The sequence below is a fragment of the Primulina eburnea genome, chromosome 13 (assembly GCF_022965805.1).
Source record: "Primulina eburnea isolate SZY01 chromosome 13, ASM2296580v1, whole genome shotgun sequence".
NCBI lineage: Eukaryota > Viridiplantae > Streptophyta > Magnoliopsida > Lamiales > Gesneriaceae > Primulina > Primulina eburnea.
In genome coordinates this window covers 25,291,927-25,312,006 of record NC_133113.1, presented here as the reverse complement: position 1 = coordinate 25,312,006, position 20,080 = coordinate 25,291,927, and the positions used below count along the sequence as shown (strand labels likewise).

Sequence of the window (20,080 nt, the reverse complement as noted above, 5' to 3'; positions counted from 1 at the left end):
GAATTTTTATTGGTTCGGTTTCCTCGGTTTTCTTTTCAAAATTCCGTCGGTTCGGTTTTCCAAAAAAAAAATCGGTCGGTTCGGTTTTCGAAAAGTTCGGTTCGGTCGGTTCGGTTCTGACCGATTGCACACCCCTAATTATATATATATATGCCACCAAAAAAGTTTTCGGTTGCATTTGACCTGTAAATCTCATTGGTTTGTGCATATTCAGCAACTTTGAAATAACATGAGAAGTGCTTATGCAAATCTTAAAATATCTACCTTCAGAAACTGACATTATAATAAATTTGTCTAAAACTACTTTTAAGCATGTTAGGTTGCACATCACAAAAACTCAAAGCACATTCACTAGAAACTATAGAATTCTTCTTGAGAGCAAGTTTTTTGAAGCAAAAAGAGCACAAGAGGAACCACAAGTTTTTATATATTACTAAACAAATGTCCAAACCATTTGTCCAAAAAACAAGCAGCAAAGAGAGTTTGCCTCCTAAACTTCAATAGACACAATCAAAACATACCATGGTACTAAAAGAACAATATATTTACTTTCTACTGACGGAAAAAAATGGCAGAAACGACAGATCCCGGATCATGCTACTGCTCCTTCCATATCCTACCAGTAACCCGAAGTTTCAACTCTTTCCTGTCCCCACCGGAGAAGAAAAGTGCCATGTTACGTTGAATTATGAGCCCGTCGAAACTATCGCGAACCTTTTTGTGGCCATCCCTTATGCTTCTTGGAACTCCTTGCCATATGGCTTTCCTCCCATTACCCCCAACTTCAAGACTATAGCTGTAATTTTTTGCCTCGTTGTCATCACCCATGAACCGTAAAAATGCAATGTATACAGGAGCCATTCCCAGCTGAAATGCTTCAAAATGAAGACAGAAATACTGCCCAAAACAACTGAAAACCTGAGGAAAGACAGATTTAGTATGTGAACAGGAATACTTCATTCTACCCAGAAAAATTAGTCCGCGGATGCAAAATTTACTAGAATTATGGCTAGTGCCTAGTATTATTTTCCATTTTCGTTTATTTATAAAAGATGCATATATAGAGGAACATTACAAACCATGGAGAGGGCTCAAAAGAATCATAAATAACAAGAACGAAGATTCCTTTACCGTAAGCATCCACGTGGCATTCTCAACCTCTTGTGGATTTGATTTGACATAGCGATGATTGAAAGTACTGCCATTGTGCATGTCAACTTTGTGATCATCTTTCAAGTGGTTCACAAGAAAAGGGATATCACCAATAACTGAGCATTCTGAACCCGCATAGGGACAATTGTAGGGTCTAAAAGAGCATTGGGATTCATGTTTAAGCTTGCTGTAGTAAGGATAGATGCTAATACACCCAAAATTCTGATATTTACATGGAAGCTCAAGAGATGCAGCCACCTTCTCCAACGCAAGACATCTGATGTTACCAAGTTCGTGCCTGCAAGTTGGGCACCGGTTCTGTACTCTAGGTTTGCATCCAGAACACAATGTGTGACCATTGGAACACTATAATAACAGAAATGACAGAATTAAACTTAATTCAGCTCATGAAACCAGATCACATACAAAACTGAATTACCAACTTGTCACACATTAATTAAATTGCTTTGGCCAATTCATATCTAAATATATATACTAGATTTAAAGAAGTATATGAGTTCCAACTCAATCGTCATCAGGATTACAACCTAAGACGAGAAGAACTAATGAATAGGTGTTACAAGCAATTTTGCAAGATATCAAAGAATTATAATCCAATCAATTGACGGAGAATTATGATACGGAATATGTGCACCATGGTCTATGACTTGTTTAAAGTAAAATTCTAGGAGCAAAAGTAAAATACTAAATATTAAAAAATAGTCCATATCTGAAGCAAAGAATAAAAACTTGTAAAAAAATTCTAACGAAACAAGATATCGAGGCAATCTTTTTAAATATCAAGCCAGTAAATTAGAATATTTCTCACGGTCCACACAAAAGAACCTTGAATGTACTGCAATCCATGATTTATGAATCCCTGCTTTTTTCTAGCATTTACTTGCTAACTTACATTGGATCACCATTTTTAAAAAAGAAAAGAAAAGAAAGCACAAATACGACAAAGCTTATTATCAACAACTGGGAGAAAAAAGAAAACCAAAGAGAAGGCACAAAATTCATATTTTTGTTCCCATTTTTCTGTTTAAATGTACTTTAAAGGTAAAATGGTGAAGAAAACTCAAACTCAAGCGGAACTTTTTTATTGCAAATAATTTACCCCAACAATTTTAGATAGAAGATAGCTGTACCTGATGAATTGGCGGGTACATAGCATTTAGGCATACTGGACATTCCAGCAGCTCACGGACGCTACTCGTGACAATCAAATCAGGTTTTACAGGAGTTTGAGAGGTCTCATTGACATGTTCTCCAATATCCAACATTTCTTCATCTTGGTGTGGATCAATGACCTCAGGTTTACTTCGCGAGTCATCATAAAAGGCATTTCCACTTGCCATCGAAAGGAAATACACTTAGTACCTACACAAGCCAACATGTAGGTTACAAAATAAACTAAATTTACAACTTACATCAAATTGAGGCGATGAAAATACTAAAAAATTAGTGTCAACCAAACAGAAACATGGAGAGGGCACTGAGACTAAGTAGAGGAAGGGGATAGGAGTCATGCAGTTGGGTCGAAAATTCTGTAATTAATAATCCCCGTATCCATACAACTCATAACCAATCAAATTCTGAAAACTAGAAAAAATAATTGCACTTGTTAGCATTTTCTTACAGAAGGAAATAAAATTAAACTATCCAAGTGAAAGATCAAATGGCCTCGCATCGCAACAAAAACAGAGGGCACATACCCCATTCAACAATCAATATGAAATCTATCGAAAAAATACCATCCAGTCGCCAGATATAATCAATCACATGATTCCAAAGAAAATTCAGAGATTGCCATGGTGAAATCCTGTTAGTCCATATTCTTGATAAAACTAGAATTCCAGCCACAAGAAAACAATATCATCATAAGAGGAATCCTCCATGACTTCCGCTTTTACACCCAATTAGTGATTTCACATGCAGTTCAAATCATGGAAAAAGTTGGCAACTTTATCCATTGCTTATATTAAAATTAATATTAATATAACATAACAAATGCCCGGAAAGACAACCAAAAAGTAGATATCCTGAATCTTATATTTGAAATCAACACACGTCATAACTTTTGGGTCCTCACAAAAACTTTTAATCGAATTTCCCTGACCCGTGCCAACACATCACATATTCATAGAAACACAAGCTTTCAGGATGGATGGCCAATGCTGTTAAACAAGCCAAAGGTCTGATTTAACAACAAGATTATGCTTTGTTCAGCTCAGCATTTGAATGGTATTTCAATTTTCCGTATCAATCCCAGATCTACAAAACTCCACCGAAAACAACTCAAACCAAAAAAGGCACAAGTTCTTCCAGCACCCAAAAACGCTGTAAAACAAACTCAAAATATTTTGATAAAACCCAGAAAAAAAATGATAACTTTGGGTAAAAAAATCAAGAACCCACAGTGAAATAGATACAAATCAGCATGGGAAGAGATTACCTGGACCAAACAAAAAAATCAAGAACCCACAGTGAAATAGATACAAATCAGCATGGGAAGAGATTACCTGGACCAAACAATGGCTCCAAATTAAAAACCCATAGCTAAAAGATGGAGGAAAATCCTTTACAAAGAGGAAACGGGCTCCGATTATTAGGGTCGACCTGCAATCCGGTAAAGTCAATATAGAGACATATATGTATATATAGAGACACATATCAAAACAATCTACGCAATAGTTTGAAAAATATCAAGAGACAAGTACGGCTGAAGTCAGCATCGCCGTTTGTCTTGGTCTATTACATTAACCGTGATGCAAGAATCAACAAATGGAACATCAAAAAACAAAACAGTATAAATAAATTGCAGAAGAACAAAGAAGTGAGAGAGAGAGAGAGAGGGACCAGGAAATTTCAATTCAAAATAAAGCCATAATGGAAACAAAAAGAAGAGGTCGAAGCAGAAAAATAGTGGCCCCCGAAGTGAAGTTGTATGCAAATAAACACTGCCGTGTTGGGCACCAAATGCAGAGATCTTTTGGTCCAAGATTTACTGAACAATTAAAAATAATATTCATATGCATTAATGGCGTCTCGTCTGGTTACCAAGTTTTGGTTCAAAATTCACCCATCGATGGAAAATGTTCATTAATGGCGTCTGATAATGAAAAGGATTCACGAGGTTCTTTAATCGCTATCCAAGTTGGCAGTGACGCTTCGAATTGAATTCACACATGCATTATATGTCATTGATGCCCCCATTTCGCAGGTGGCTTCAAGACTCACATCAGCATTGTTCACATTAATATTATTCATACTTTCATATATAAATCATTCACACTCGATTCTCATATTTCCCTTAGATTATCGGGTTTGGAGACTCGCGTTTTATCGAACTGAACCAAGAGCGTTATTTATCAAGATATTTTTTTCGTACATATCTTCTCTTTGTTGTCCGAAATAATTTATCAAACATGTCTCACATAATGTATTTATAAAGTATCTTTCTCTCTCTTCTGCTGATATTATTAATAATTTTTTAAAATTTCAGACAACATATTATTGTATAATTTATTTTAAGTTTATTACAACAATGTTTGCTATAAAAATTGTGGGGGCAGACGTTTCAAATGTAATGCACTTAATTGAATTAAAAAATGAGAAAAATCTAACTTCTAAAATCGGAATGATTGTGAGCATCGAACTCGACTGTTAGTTTTAGTATCTTATGTTAGAGTAGATGTCCTACAAGTCAACTGTTGACTAGAGATTTTATTGACTCAAGTGTAATAAACAATCTCTATTTTAATATAATTCATGATTTCATGGTTTGTTAATTCTTTATCTGTATACCTATGTTATCAAACATAGATAAAGACCTTGATTATACTTTAATACAAATGAATCGTAATTCGATGTTGAAACTCGTTTGTAAATACTGTATGATCTAAATTCGTTCCTAGTCGATTCAGCCGCCTAAAACATGGATAAAGGTCGCTTGAGCTCGAGACTAGCATCTATGATGTTGTGTACTGCGTTTCTTAGTAAGGGCATAGAGATGTCCAAACATGCAGATGAGTAGTCATATGATGATTATACCGAACAACCCTCCCTCGGACTTTCCAGTGGATATCATTCATCGAGAGGATAAGTCTGTGCTTATGATTGTACACCATTAGTCCTTACGACCCAGGACAACACTGAGGCTCTATATGCTAGGGCTGTGCTTTGACTCGTTTACCGGCTCCAGGAGAGTCATCAGGTGGCGAGATTGGGTACAGTTGCGACACATATAGGAGCCAGTGCATTGTAGTCGGGGATTCACCGCTCACCTACGGGTGTGGCTATCCTATGTGATCTAATGAAATAATAGTGCATGGAATCTCTGGCCAGAGTACGAGATGTACGTTGGAGAAGGAGTTCTCCAAATAGTACACGCGATGCCACTATTATAGTTATCACATAGTTATCGAATTAATATGCAACCCTCAATGAACCAATGGTTGCAGATTCGATCGAGATATATGAGATGAAGGTACTGTACTGTACGTTAATCATAATCGACTTGTTCTTGCAGACACTATCAGTGATACCTAGGGGATCATGGGGCGATGCTACTAGACGCTCTTACCATGATCCGATGGGTGCAATCAGAAATGAGTTCTGACATTCTTGATCAAGGTGTTGATGAAAAGAATGGGGCTAACTAGGGTAAGCCCGAATAAAGGATTCTGTCCTGAATCACAAAGAGTTGTGAACCCACGGCTAGCTGTATCCCTGAACCATTGAGGGTCACACAAGTACTGGATTGTTTGTTCCCGTTGAGAGAATAAATTCAAGAAGTTGAATTTATATTATATAGTAAATTCAAGGAGTTGAATTTATGATAATTAAATTTTGAGAAAATAAATTCAAGGAGTTGAATTTATAAAATTTGAGAATTTAATTTATTAAACTCAAATGTTGGGTTTATTAAATATTAAATTTTGGAGGTGATATAAATTCAAGTAGTTGAATTTATAATTTAAATAATAAATTCAAATGTTGAATTTATAATGTATTTAATTTATTAAGCTCAAAAGTTGAGTTGATTAATTAATAAATTAAAAATAGTGGATAATATGTTTAATGGGCTTGTAGGGGTACAAGTCCAACATATTAAATAATTAAAGTTTTAATGGGCTTTGATTAAATTAATTAAACTAGTTGGACTAGCCCAATTAATTAAATCAAGCCCAGTTAATGTTAATTATGTAATTAGGTTATTATTTTATTATAAATAATACCTTGAAACCACTAAACCTAGCCACCACCACATGAGGCTTTCGAGAATCTCACCTCAAATAGAATAAAAAAATCGGCCACTTGTTTTTGAAAAAGAAATATTGTGCCGTCTCTCATAATTTTCTATCCTACGTAAAATCTCTTTCACATTCTCTAGTGCAATTTGAAAGAGGAGCATACTATCTAGTCGTGGACTTGATAGGAGGATTTCATCGAAGAAAGTTCGTAGAGAATCAACAAGAGCTAATCCGTTTTTATATCGGATTAGTTGGAGTCCAGTGATTTATTCACCAAAGGTATAATTTACTAAACATCATATGCATGTTTAATTTGTTAAATCATACGAACGTCCAAGGCAAAATTATTTTGTTTTTCAAAATAAAATAAAAATTTTAAAACTTCCGCTGCGTTTGGGCGTATAGAAAACCAGATCCAACATCCTAAACTAGTAAACGGACAAAAAAAAAAAGAAAATGATGAAAATAACACTTCAAATTGAAGAATAAACTCTTGCCATAATTATGTATTTACAAAACCACGATTATTTCACATAACTTATAAACATAAATAAAGTTGCTTGAAACTGGATTGAAAAATCTGGAAACTGTTTAAACTAAAGAGAACTTATATATAGAAATATGAAAATTTTGAATGATGAAATGGAAAGCTTGAATATTTGCTGCATGCAATTTTTTTAAGTGAACTTCCACTTTAGTCTATTAATTGGGTCAAACTTATTTCAGCCCACAGAGTTTCTTTTCATTGTTAGAAAAAATTCATGGGTTTCTCATCAATTTTTAATGGGTTTATTATATTGAGCCCATCATTTATGTTAATATATATATTATAATAAAGAATATATTCTAAAAAATATAATGAACTGCAATTCGAAATATGAACGCCAAATCATCAGTCAAGAACGAGTTGACGATTACAACGAAGCAGGACCGAACCTGTTATTTCGAAATCAGACGATTGGATCGAATAATTGTTATATTGTATTAAAAAATATTAAATTCTAAAGATATTAAATATAAAAATAATAGTAATAAAAAATATTAAATTCTAAAGATATTAAATATAAAAATAATAGTAATAATATTTATAAAATGTTAAAATCTAAACAACTTACATGTAACCAAATATAATTACATCTATATTTTTAAATAAAAATCTAAATAAGATCTAATACTACTAAAATAATTTTTTAACAAATTTTAAAATCCAAATAATCATATATATAAATAAAAATAAAATATAAAAATAAATATAATAAAATTATATAAATATTTTTTAAAGTTGTGAACCAGTCGGACCAGTTTTTAACCGGTTCTTGACCAGTCTGACAAGTCGTTGACTGGTTTTGAACTGTTCTAACCGGTAAAAACGATTTTTACACTATTCTAGTCTACAATCAAATAAATTATTCACTCTATTTTGTCAAATATCAACATCTACTTTTCCAAATTACAATATCTCATGCATCAGTTCATTATGAAACTCAAAACTTTAAATTAGTCATCAAAACTAGACCAAACCGAAATTCATGGTTGAGGTTGGTGGTTTGGTTATAAAATTTTCATAATTTAGTTTGGTTTGGGGAACGTATCAGACAATCCTAGCGGCAACTCTAACATATGGAGCATTGGTTTATCTATGACCGGTAATTCGGTTACAATTCAGGCATAAAAGCATAGGTTGAAAATTGAATTCATATTCCTGACAAATATTGTGGCCAAAGCACTTCTTGTCAAAACAGGGGCCTACGACAAGAGATTACTCTCGAGAAATTTCAATGCATGGCGTTGATTGCATTGAAGATTGGCATCGATTGGTCATATATACTTTTCAGAACACCAAGTGAAATGGTCAAAGGAAATGGCCAATCGGAAGGATTCGGGCTGCAAGTATGTTACCTATTCAACTTAAAGAAGGTAAATTTTGGAATTACAGAGTCATATTGCATCCCAAGAAATGGCTCAATACTGCAACTGTTGCATATATTCTAAAGTGAAACTGTTCTTCTTCAACCAGAGAAGAACCACTGATACTAAGCAAGTGGCTCAACAATTGAAAAAGAAGACACCAGATAGGCACCGGTTAAAAGGAAAATGGTCTACACATAAACCGATGAAGAGGACAACAGAGGATGTTCTTATAAAGCAAGTTTCACCAAGCCCAGGAAGCGGTCGGATGAGGCAAAGAATCCAAAGAAGAATCAAACTTGTTTCTTAACTTAACTCAACCGGTTTCGGTCCCGTAAGTCCAACCCATTCGACTGGTGGCTGACATTTGAATAATAGAAAACATCTCTTCTTCTACCGTTCTTACCCCATCAAGAGATCCTACGAACAAAGGAAAGGAGAAGATACATCTGCCTTCGAAGACTCCTTCAACGATCAAAACAGATGTTGCACTAACACTGACTCAAGTGTTGAAGACGGTTGACAAAAAAATGAAGATGTTCGACAGATAGTTTGAACATAAAACTTTTGCTCCTTCAAGATCATTCTTAAGGATAAGCTATTGAAAGAGTTGGCCACCCTAAAGGGCCAGATGCTAGACTTGGTTGAGACAGAGGATATCGTGTTAGCTCTCGGCCGAAGATCTTTTATCGACTCACACCGGAGAGAAGGTATTATGCTCTTGATCGTTTTCTAAGAGAAGAAAATTGTAATTCACAAAATTAAACAGCTCTTGATGAAGCGGTAAAAATCGCTCACTTTGAATTTAACATTCTCTCTACTGTCTACAAAGATTGTTCCAAAACGCAATTGATGCCCCGATATGTCCCGGGCCATTGATGGATCCCGGGGGTTCTCGGGTCATGGGTCAGGCCCATAAGCGATGCCCGGATCAGGACAGCCCATCTCCCGGGTTGTTGGTTCAAGACATGACACCCGAGTTCTGACACAATTATCTCTTCTGACATCTCGATGCGAGGGAAGCATTTAATGACGTTGACTTAATAGAGTGCACGCTCCCGACCTGTCTTTCTTTGGTTAACATTAATGGATGACTAGACAGATGGGATATGATTAGTGTACGATTTGACATGTCAGAACAATAGGGTATAATCAGCCACCCTAGTATATTTAATGCTCACATCCCAAAAAACGAGGTCATCATTACTTCCTCCATATAAATACCAGGTTTTGCATTTATTCATTCATTCAGATATTAATGAACATTTAATACTCTCATTTAATATACACCAATCACCCCAGCCATCACTTGGCTACATTGGTTTTCTTGCTTGAGTAATCCACTGACTTAAGCATCGGAGTGGCCACGCCGGATACCCCTCCGACGCCCATTCACGTGGTTGTTTTTCTTATCCGCAGATCTTTCAAGACATACGAAGAATCTTCCTCCCGATTCAACGTTTGGCTCATATTCCCTTCCATATTCTTGATAGCTTACCCGGCAGAGTTCCCGACCCGACTCCACCGTTTGACCCGGGTGGCATCATTGGCGCCGTCTGTGGGAAATCTGAGTTCTAAGACGTTGATATGGCTCCTACTAGGAGAGCAAACCAGGACACCTCTCGAGCCCCAGAGGAAAACAATACACGTCTCTCTGGTGCAGGTGGTCCCCCCCCTAATGGTCCTCAGCCCACCATTCATTTGACTCCCGAAGAATTGCAGAAAGTCATAACCGATGCTGTCAACATGGCTACGGCAAAAAAGGCTGCTTCTCACCAGGCCAGTCAGCATGAGAAGCAGCGTGAGCAAGCACAAGAAGAAGAGAGAAGGGAAGAAGAGGGGGAAAGCGCGGGTTCCAAATCTCCCACTGTCGCCGGAGAGTTGGAAGAATTAAGAAGAAAAGTAAAAGCATTGGAAGGACATGTTGGCTCTAAGGGCAGTATTTCTGTGGTCAAAGGCTGCCCATTTTCTGACATCATCATCCGGGAACCACTTCCCGGGCATTTCAAGTCGGCAAAAATCAAAGATTACGATGGGAGTTCTGATCCTGAGGAACACCTCGCGCGTTTTGAAAATATGGCCATGCTGCACTGTTATGAAGACCCAATCAAATGTAAAGTATTTCTCACCACCCTGGTCGATTCCGCACAGAGATGGTTTGAAGGGTTGGCACCACAAAGCATCCGTTGCTTTGATGACTTTCAAAAAGTGTTCTTGCATCAATTTAGCAGCAGTAAGAAGTACAAAAAGTACCGCTTTCAGCTTATTCGAAGTGAAGCAAAGGCAAGACTAAACCCTGAGGGCCTATCTCAAAAGGTTCAATCGGGTGGCCCTTGATGTGCCGACTTGTGCACCCGAGACAAAAACCACCGCATTTATGCAAGGGCTATGGGAAGGGGATTTCTTCCGGTCCTTAACCAAAAAACTGCCTGAGAATTTTGAGAATCTCTTGTCACAAGCGGAGAAATATATCAATATGGAAGAAGCGCAAAACCAAAAAAGAGAGGCCTTGAAAAGAACGAGAGGAGATCGGACTTGCAAAACCGAAGATAGAGCTCCTATAAAAAGTGGTGGGGGTCATTTTTCCCATGTGCCTTTAAAGATAGCTCGGGACAGAGAGATTCAAGAGTGCAGGTCAAATGAAGCCCTTCCTCCCCGTTCCGAAGCAAGAATCTCCAAGCCAAAACAAAAGGGTATTGTACCCTTCATAAAGATTGTGCTCACAATACCAATCAGTGCCGAGTCCTAGGAAGAAATGCCAATAGACGTCCTATGTCCGTGCCTCGCCCGCCACGAGATAGGTCTAGACAACCATCCTGGTTGTCCAGACGTCCATCGCCGAATATTCCCCAAAGAACGATGAGCACTCCAAGTGGAAGACGAGGGGGAGAAACGAGTACCCGGGAGGAAAGAATCAAGCCAGCGGGAGGAGAGGATCCTTCTCCGAGTCGAGGAGTAATCAAAATGATTTCGGGAGGATCTACTGATGGTGACTCTAATCGGGCCAGGAAGACGAGGGGTAGGAAGGAGTGCCTAGAAATTGATGGTAGAAGAAGGGACGAGCCGGTTATAAGTTTTGGACCAGAAGATCTCCAAGGAGTGAGTTTACCTCACAATGATGCTCTGGTCATTCAGTCCTGCGTCGCCAACTATGATGTATTAAGAGTTTTCGTGGATAATGGGAGCTCTGTCAACGTTATTTTCAAAGATGCCCTCATTCAAATGGACCTGCATGAATACCAGCTGGAAACCAGTGGAAACCGCCATGTTTGGGTTTGCTGGTCACGCCGTGTATCCAGAAGGGGAAATTGCTCTACCCCTGACCCTGGGCACTGGAGACTTGAGAAAAACTGTAATAACTGCTTTCACGGTAGTGGACGCCCCATCCTCGTACAATGTCATCCTAGGGAGACCAGCCATGAATGAAATGAGAGCAGTGGCCTCGACGTACCACCAAAAGATCAAATTCCCAGTGAAAGGACAGGTCGGAGAAGTTAAAGGCGATCAGCCCTCTTCTCGAAGATGTTATGGAGAAACAGTCCGGATTGATCAGAAGAAAGCAAGAAGGGAAGGGAAGGGAAAAGAGCGCCAGGAGGAGGCCCGGGAAAGGGAAGTGCACTTTGTGGCGGAAGAAGAGCAGGAAGCGGTGGAGATTGAGCCAGGAATGAACATCCGGATAGCCCGGGACATCTGCGCGACTACCCGGGTAAAACTCTTGCAATGTTTGAAAACTAATGCCGATATCTTTGCTTGGTCTCAGCAGGAATTGTCCGGGATCTCGCCCAAGTAGCCGAGCATAAATTGAACATCCTCCCGGGGTCCCGGCCAGTTAAGCAGAAAAAGCGACATTTCGGCTCAGAAAAAGATAAAATAATTGAAAAACAGGTGGAGGAATTGCTGAGGGCCGGGCACATTAGGGAAGTCCATTTCCCTTCTTGGCTATCGAACGTAGTTCTCGTCCCAAAGTCTACTGGGAAATGGAGAATGTGCGTTGACTTCAGAGATTTGAATAAAGCTTGCCCGAAGGATTGTTACCCGCTCCCTCGGATCGATCAGCTAGTCGATTCCACCTCTGGGTGTGAACTCTTAAGCTTTCTGGATGCATATCAGGGATATCATCAGATCCCTTTAGCTTCAGAAGATCAAGACAAAGCTAGTTTCATTACTTCCGGAGGAACTTTTTGTTATGTCGTGATGCCTTTTGGATTAAAGAATGCAGGGGCCACGTACCAATGGTTGATGAATCTGGTTTTTCACAAACAGATAGGTCGCAATATCGAGGTGTATGTGGATGACATTCTCATCAAAACTCGAGAAGTTGCTCATTTTATTGATGACTTATCAGAAACTTTCGCCACTCTGAAGCAATACCAGATAAAACTTAACCCGGCCAAATGTGTGTTTGGGGTTAAGAGCGGGAAATTCTTGGGGTTCATGGTCACGGACCGAGGAATCGAGGTTAACCCAGAGAAAATCAAAGCCATCGTAGACATGCCCTCTCCTCAGTCCGTCCGAGACGTGCAAAAACTGACAGGGAAAATTTCGGCCTTATCTCGTTTCATCTCCCGATCTGCACACCGTAGCTACCCTTTCTTTCAAGTTCTGAGGAAAGCACAGAAATTCGGTTGGGATGACAACTGCGAGCAGGCCTTTCAAGATTTGAAAAAACATTTGGCTGAACTACCCGTTTTGGCTAAGCCTGAGCCCGGAGAGAAATTGTGGGTCTATCTCTCAGCCACCGAAATTGCTGTTAGCTCTGTACTCATCAAAGAAGAAGGGACTGATCAGAAGCATGTCTATTATGTCAGTCACGCCCTCCGAGGAGCCGAATTGAGATACAGAGAATTAGAAAAAATCGCATTGGCTTTGCTAATGACTGCTCGAAAGCTAAGACCGTATTTCCTCTCGCATCCCATTGTGTTCCTCACTAATTCTCCTCTTGGAAGAATCATGACTCACGCAGAAGTCTCGGGGAGAATGATCAAATGGACCGTGGAACTCGGGGAATATAATATCGAGTACAGACCCCGGGCTGCAATAAAAGCGCAGGCATTATCAGATTTCTTGACAGAGATGGTTCAGTCTGGTGAGGAAGAAGTATGGAGGATATTTGTCGATGGCGCCTCGAATCTGTCAGGATGTGGAGTAGGGGTTGTCTTGATCTCCCCAATAGAAGAAAAAATCAAATTGGCTCTGAGAATCGACTCTAAGGTCACAAATAACGAAGCTGAGTACGAAGCCATCTTTGTAGGGCTACGTGCTACCCGAGAAGTAGGAGCTTCCCGAGTCATTATCTATTCTGACTCGCAGTTAGCTACGCAACAGATTAAAGGAGCCTATGAAGTCAAAAACGAAAAAATGATCAAATATTTGAAGCTTATCACCACTCAAGCCTCATCCTTTGTAGACTGGGGTATCGAACAAATTCCTCGAGAAGAAAATATAGAGGCTGATATGTTAGCCAAATTGGCGGCTTCCTTGACAGAAGTAAGTACCCGGGAGATTCTCTGTTGTTCACAGCTGGTATCATCACTTGAAGAAGAAGCACCCCCACCGAACAAGGACTCTTGGATGATTCCTGTCATAGAGTATATGAAGGAGGAGAAACTTCCAGCGAACCGGGCCCAAGCTATAAAGATCAGGAAACAGGTACCCAGGTTCGCCCTTTTGAATGATGTTTTGTATAGGCGATCCTTTCAGGGCCCCTTACTCAAGTGCCTATCGGGGGAAGAAACAGAGTATGTCTTTCGGGAAATACATGAAGGATGTTGTGGGGAACATCTCGGAGGAACGGCTCTGTGCGGAAGGTTATTTTAGCCGGATTTTGGTGGCCTCAAGTAAACCAGGATGCTGCCCGGCTCGTCCAGAAATGTCAAGGTTGTCAACATCACTCTAATTTCCACCATCGCCCAACTGCCAACATGCAACCAATCTCTGCATCATGCCCTTTCGACCAATGGGGATTGGACATTGTGGGTCCCTTTCCGCCAGCGCACGCCCAGAAGAAGTTCCTTCTAGTAGCTGTGGATTATTTTTCTAAATGGGTAGAAGCCGAGCCATTGGCAAGAATCACTGAGGATGAAATCATGAAATTTTATGGAGAAACATTGTTTGCCGATATGGCATCCCAAGAAAATTAATTTCAGACAATGACAGACAATTCCAAGGAAAAAAGATCACCTCTTGGTGTCAGGAAATGAAGATTATGCAATCTTTTACCTCAGTAGCCTACCCTCAGGCCAATGGCCAGACGGAGGTAACCAACAGGATCATTGTGCAAGCTTTGAAAGCCCGACTTCAGGAGAAAGGAAAAAATTGGGTAGAAGAATTATCCAGCGTCTTATGGGCTTATCGGACTACGCCTCGATCGTCCACTCGGGAAACCCCATATGGTCTGGTTTATGGATCTGAAGCAGTCTTGCCAGTGGAAATCGGGCAATCTTCCGCTCGAGTGGAATCCTACTCAAGCAACAATGACTTATCTCGGGCCCTGGAGCTTGACCTTGCGGAAGAAAAAAGAGATCGGGCAGTCATCCGGATGGAAGCTTATCGCAGCAGGGTCATGAAATCCTATAACAAGCATGTTCGAAAAAGGGACTTTCAGATAGGAGATTTGGTTATGAAAAAAGTCAAACTAGTGGGTGATGTAGGGAAGCTGGAGGCCAAATGGGAAGGGCCTTTCAAAGTAATCAGAAAAGTCAGCTCCGGTACAGCTTATTACCTCGAAGATCTTCAAGGACATGTTCTTAAAAGGCCATGGAATGCTTTTCATTTAAAGAAGTATTATGTTTAAAAAACATTTGTATCTGTTATTTCTACATTAAATGAAGGAAGTTACTTGGAAGATTATCTTTTAAGTCCAGGGACCCGTACCCTGGCCCGGAGGACCCGTACCCCGGATTATCTTTTAAGCCCAGGGACCCGTGCCCTGGCCCGGAGGACCCGTACCCCGGATTATCTTTTAAGCCCAGGGACCCGTACCCTGGCCCGGTGAACCTGCACCCCGACCCGGAGAAACCATATCCCATTTAGCAATCGAAATCACAAAATTTTACTTTAACATGAAAGGAAGCAAAATCGGAAGAAAAAACAAGCATATATAGTTCAAAGGAAAAAGATTACAAGAAAGCAAAAAGGGTTCTTTATTTTGCGGAGGGGTCCTGTCTATCCGTATCTTCCTTATCATCATCTGGGAGGGATGCAGCAGCCTTCTCCAAATCCGGGAAATCTTCACTATCGGCTGGAACCAGACCGGCTTCCTCGAATTGCTCCAAACACTTGTTGAAACCTTGTTCGAAGTACGGGAAGGCTTTTCTGGCCAGCATTTGCTTGAAATCAGAAGACTTCAGTAAGTGTGACAGTTGTTCTGCTTGGGTATTCTTCAAAAGGGTCACAGCTGCCTGGAAGTCCTCAGCCAGGACCCGGTGGTACTCTGCATCTTCTCTGGCCGCCAGCACCCCCTCTCTAGCCTCAGCAGCTAGCGCCTCGAAATCCTCAGCACGAGCCCGGGAGGATTCTGCCTCTGCCCTGGCTGTCTGCGCTTCTGCGCGAGCATCAGATAATTCAGCCCGGAGCAGATCCATCTGTTGCTGCCATACGGCCTTCTCCCGGGCAAGAACATTCTCGTGGATTTCCCTAATTCGGCCAATTTCCTTTTGGAGTTTGCCGTGCATTTCCTGAGCAGCCTTGGTCTGGGCATGAGCTCCTTTGGCCATCTTCGCCACCCGTTCATGCCCATGCAGTAATATTTGTAAGCCCTGGGAATAAAAGAGGTCAAGAGTTTATACTGAAGAAAAGGCTAAAATAATGTACTTACCGAGAAAGTCCGGACTGCTCCTTCGCTCAGAAGCATATTAGGGTGCATCCCCTGAAGATGTGCCACCTCATCAGGACGGAGGAAACTCCCAATCACCCTCAACAAGTCTGAACTGATGGTATCCCCAAAAATATTGGGGAGAACCAGAGGCCTCTCCACAGCAGTACCTGCAGAAGAACCCGCCGAAGAAGGAGAACGAGTCATCTCCTCGGGCTCATCTTCCACCACTACCGTCTCCACCCTTGACTCCATCATGGCTTTCCTCTTGCCACGATTCAGAGGAGCCGGATCTTCCTCCCTACCCAAGGAGATAGGCTCTTCCCGGGGAGAGACGGCCTCCGCTTGGGCAATAGTCTCTGCTTCCCGGGCCGAATCCGCCTCCCTGGCCCTACGTTCTCCTGTTTCTTGAGCCTCAGCTGCCTCCCTGGCTCGATGTGCTTCCGCTTCGCCAGCTTCGGCCGCCTCCCTGGCCCGGCGCTCCTCCTGTTCTTGGGCCTCCCTGGCCCTTTTCTCTGCTCTAATTTTCTTTTGCTCCGCTTTCCTCTTAGCGGCAGCCTCTTGGAAGCTCGCTCTGATCATATCTTCTTCGGCTACATCAAAGACACAATGGGTCAGGAAAGTGAAGGCACGAAAAAATAAGAAAGCTGAGAAAAGCAATTTACCCGCCTGTGACCCGGGTTGATCAAACTCATCGATAATCTGATCTACGGGGTCTTCAGGCCGGGACCCGATCCCGTAAAAAATCAGATTATTCGTCCCGATCAGCACCGAGGATAAGAAGGATTGATTCCCTAAGGTATCCCAGGCATGTGTAAAAGGGGGGAGAAGTTTGAAATCTCGAGGAAGTTCAGGTTGTTTGGGCAGGGAAGACAGAAACCCCAAAGTACAAGACGGGGGAGTCGGGAATTGAAGAAAGAAAAATTTTGTTTTCCATCCCTTTAAAGAGGAAGGGATATCGGTTAAAAACCGATAATGCATCCGGGCCATAAAAGAGAAAACCCCATCATTAAACCGACAAGAATAGAAATAATGGAAGATGGGGGAGTCAATTGGAATAAGCTTCATACGAAACAAAACAAAAGTAGCTGCCATAATACGAAAGGCATTGGGATGAAGATGATTAAGAGGAAGATTAAAAAATCGAGCAACTTCCTCAAAGAAATGGTGAACAGGGAAACGAAGACCACTCTTAAGCTGCTCAAGGAAGAAAGCATGGTATCCGGGGGGAGGGGTGTCAGGATGGTCGTTTGGTCTGGGAATTCTGATGTCATAAGCAGAAGGAATAGCTCCCAGAGATCGGATGTCTCCTAAACTACCCGGACGGAGAGTGGAAGTCACCGTGGAAAACCAAAAGGGCCCTGATATTTTATCTTTCCCTCTACTCGGGGAGCCCAGGGGTCGGGAAGAAGACGTTTTGGCAGTCTTCTGGGATAAGGCTCTAGAGGGAACAATATGGATGCCCCTTGGAATCTGAACAGATTGTTCAGAAGAGGTGGGGGAGTTGTCCTCCGATCGACCCCTAGCATTTTTGCCAGAGGTAGAAGAAGTGGAATTGGACATGGTGGAAAAGAAGTAAATGAGACACGGAAAAGAGAAACTTACTGAAAGGAAGTGAAAATGATGGTTGGTAGCCGGAGAGATCGCCGGAGAAATCTACAGAGAGACCGAAAAAGGAAACAGACAGGGCTTCGCCGTAGAATAAATTTGCAAGTAATTTTTGAAAAAATCAGTGAACTACTATATATAGGGGAGAGATGGAATCTATGCTGTTGATCTAGCATAGATTGGACGGGCCAGATTAGCATTGGAAATTGAGCGGCATCATTCGGCGGGAAAATTGAACAGAAGGGTGCTAAAATCGAGGCGCCATGATAGCTGAGAATATGTACAGACTCTGACAACACGTCAGCAGAATTTTATCATTGTGATTGCACGATAATTGACTGGAAAAGCGAATGGGATGACTGAGGTAATACAATATCTCGGTCTCATTCATGTCCCGGGAGAAATGAAGTTGAAGAGCGGATGTCCACTGTACTTAAAGACCGGGACTTTCCGATTTATCGAATGATTATTCTTCTATATCCATGCATGGAAAAGTAAAGAGATAATATACGCCAATAGAATATTTTTATCATGGTCGCAAATGAAAGCAGCGTACAGTTATCCATTATTGAAGATACAAAGTCCCGGCCTCCTATGAGATGACTCGGGAATAGGGGACCCGGCGTTTTGTGATGTTTTAAGTCAACCTTTTTGAATTTCCGATTGATGATTAGTTTATGTTAAGACATTTGCAAAAAATTAAAAGAAGACGCAAGAAATGATCATTGAAATTTTCATTAAGGGAATGGTCGGCGTCGTATTACAGAAATTTCCGAGGCCACTCGACCTTTCCACTCATCCATCCAGTCAGTAACTTCTTGGATGCCAAGAGTGGCAAAGGAGTTGGCGCTCGAAACCTTATTTAAATGACGCCACTCCTTCCACAACATGGCATGCAGCAGGTTCTGGTCAGTCAACAACTCTTCAATGCGGGATACCCCTAGCTCCCGCCTGTATTTCCTCATCACCATCCTTTGAGAACGAGTGAGGACCGTGCCGTTCAAATATAGAAGGCCGATGAATTTAAGCTTGTGCCAAGTACATATGACCTTGGCCAGAATGTACTCGTCAAGATTCTTTTTGAAAAGCTCTACATGTGGACGTAACTCCGCTGGGATTTGACTTTGCGTACCATCGGAGGAGATGACACTGCTGCAGGTACTTGAATCGCTGGAGCTTGACATTGTTCCGCTGATGTTGATGCCTCTTGTCCTCCGGTTTATTTATAGGAGAGGGGGGGGGGGATAAGGCGTTTGAAATAAAGGAATGCGAAGGGCCTAAGGCTAATTAAAGCATACTGTCATTCACCGGGAAAGAGAATGTATCAAAGCCATTAAAATCCGTGCACGTGGACAATCAATGAAGGCCTCAAAAATCACATGGGATAGACCAAAGGGCGTGCGTGATTATCGAAGCGACTCAGAATATGAAAGGTTTCCTGAGAGTATTTAATGACAATCCATGCATCATTATGATTACCAGGATATCACAAGTCCTGGGGCTTCGTCCCCCTCTCAAGGAGAATGCGGAGGCCTGGTACAATGTTTTAAGCCCCGTATATTAAAGCCGGTAATTAATCATTCCGATTATTAGTTGGATATCTTCATTTGATTTGCGAGCAAGCACTCAGTAACAAAGATCAAGACAGGATTTTAAAGGTAAGAAGCAAGGGTGAAATGAAAGAATACTTTTATTCATTTAAGGGCATTCCTACTAATTACATCCGAACATTCTTCTTCTACAAAGAGTACCCGCATGGTCTTCCATCTTCTTAGTTCATTTGTGGAAGACTTCTGGAAGCTATCGGTGCTCGTAATGCCCGACAGGATTTTCATCTCTTTGTGCAACATCAGTTGATATATGTAGTCGCCCTCAAAGATGTTCACCTCCTCGGTAACGTTCAGACGTTCCCGGTACTTCTCCATCTTTACCACCAGTCTAGAAGCATTAGCTTCCCCGGCCTCGTAAAGAAGTTGCAATCTCTGGAGTTTCTCCCAATAATGAATAATCTTATGGAACACTTCATCTTCTATCTCGACTTTCCTATTCTCAGCCAACCGCCATGAGATTCCCTCCATATCTGAATTCTCTGAATTACTGGAACTCGCCATTTGACTCTTATAGCAAACTAGTTAGTGACGACTTGAAAAAAAAAATAAAAAGATGTTGCTATATTTATAATAGCAAGGGGCTAATCACAACCGTCGAATCTTTGGATACGTAGACGGTTAAGATGGACATTGGAAATTACACCAGAAAGTTGAAAAGACGTACACGCATATCGAAATATTGCGATAAATCATCCTCGAAGATATAAAAACGTGGGAGATATGATTGGTGT

At 40.9% G+C, this 20,080-nt stretch overlaps 1 protein-coding gene across 5 annotated transcripts; it reads right to left on the bottom strand.

The window, feature by feature from the left end:
* Nucleotides 1-400: 400 nt before the first annotated feature.
* On the bottom strand, nt 401-4,161 carry LOC140809445 (E3 ubiquitin-protein ligase DIS1-like). Of its 5 annotated transcripts, none has more exons than XM_073167068.1 (5): nt 4,015-4,161; nt 3,678-3,774; nt 2,304-2,535; nt 1,132-1,518; nt 401-918 (listed from the first exon to the last, which is right to left on the bottom strand). In XM_073167068.1, exons 3-5 carry the CDS (start codon nt 2,511-2,513, stop codon nt 598-600), a joined length of 918 nt encoding a protein of 305 aa, XP_073023169.1. In that variant the 5' UTR covers nt 2,514-2,535; nt 3,678-3,774; nt 4,015-4,161; the 3' UTR covers nt 401-597. The 5 variants fall into 5 exon arrangements, with proteins under 5 accessions (XP_073023169.1, XP_073023170.1, XP_073023168.1 ...); XM_073167069.1 differs by lacking the exon at nt 4,015-4,161 and adding an exon at nt 3,870-4,008; XM_073167067.1 differs by lacking the exon at nt 4,015-4,161 and adding an exon at nt 3,876-4,008.
* Between the last annotated feature and the right edge of the window lie 15,919 nt (nt 4,162-20,080).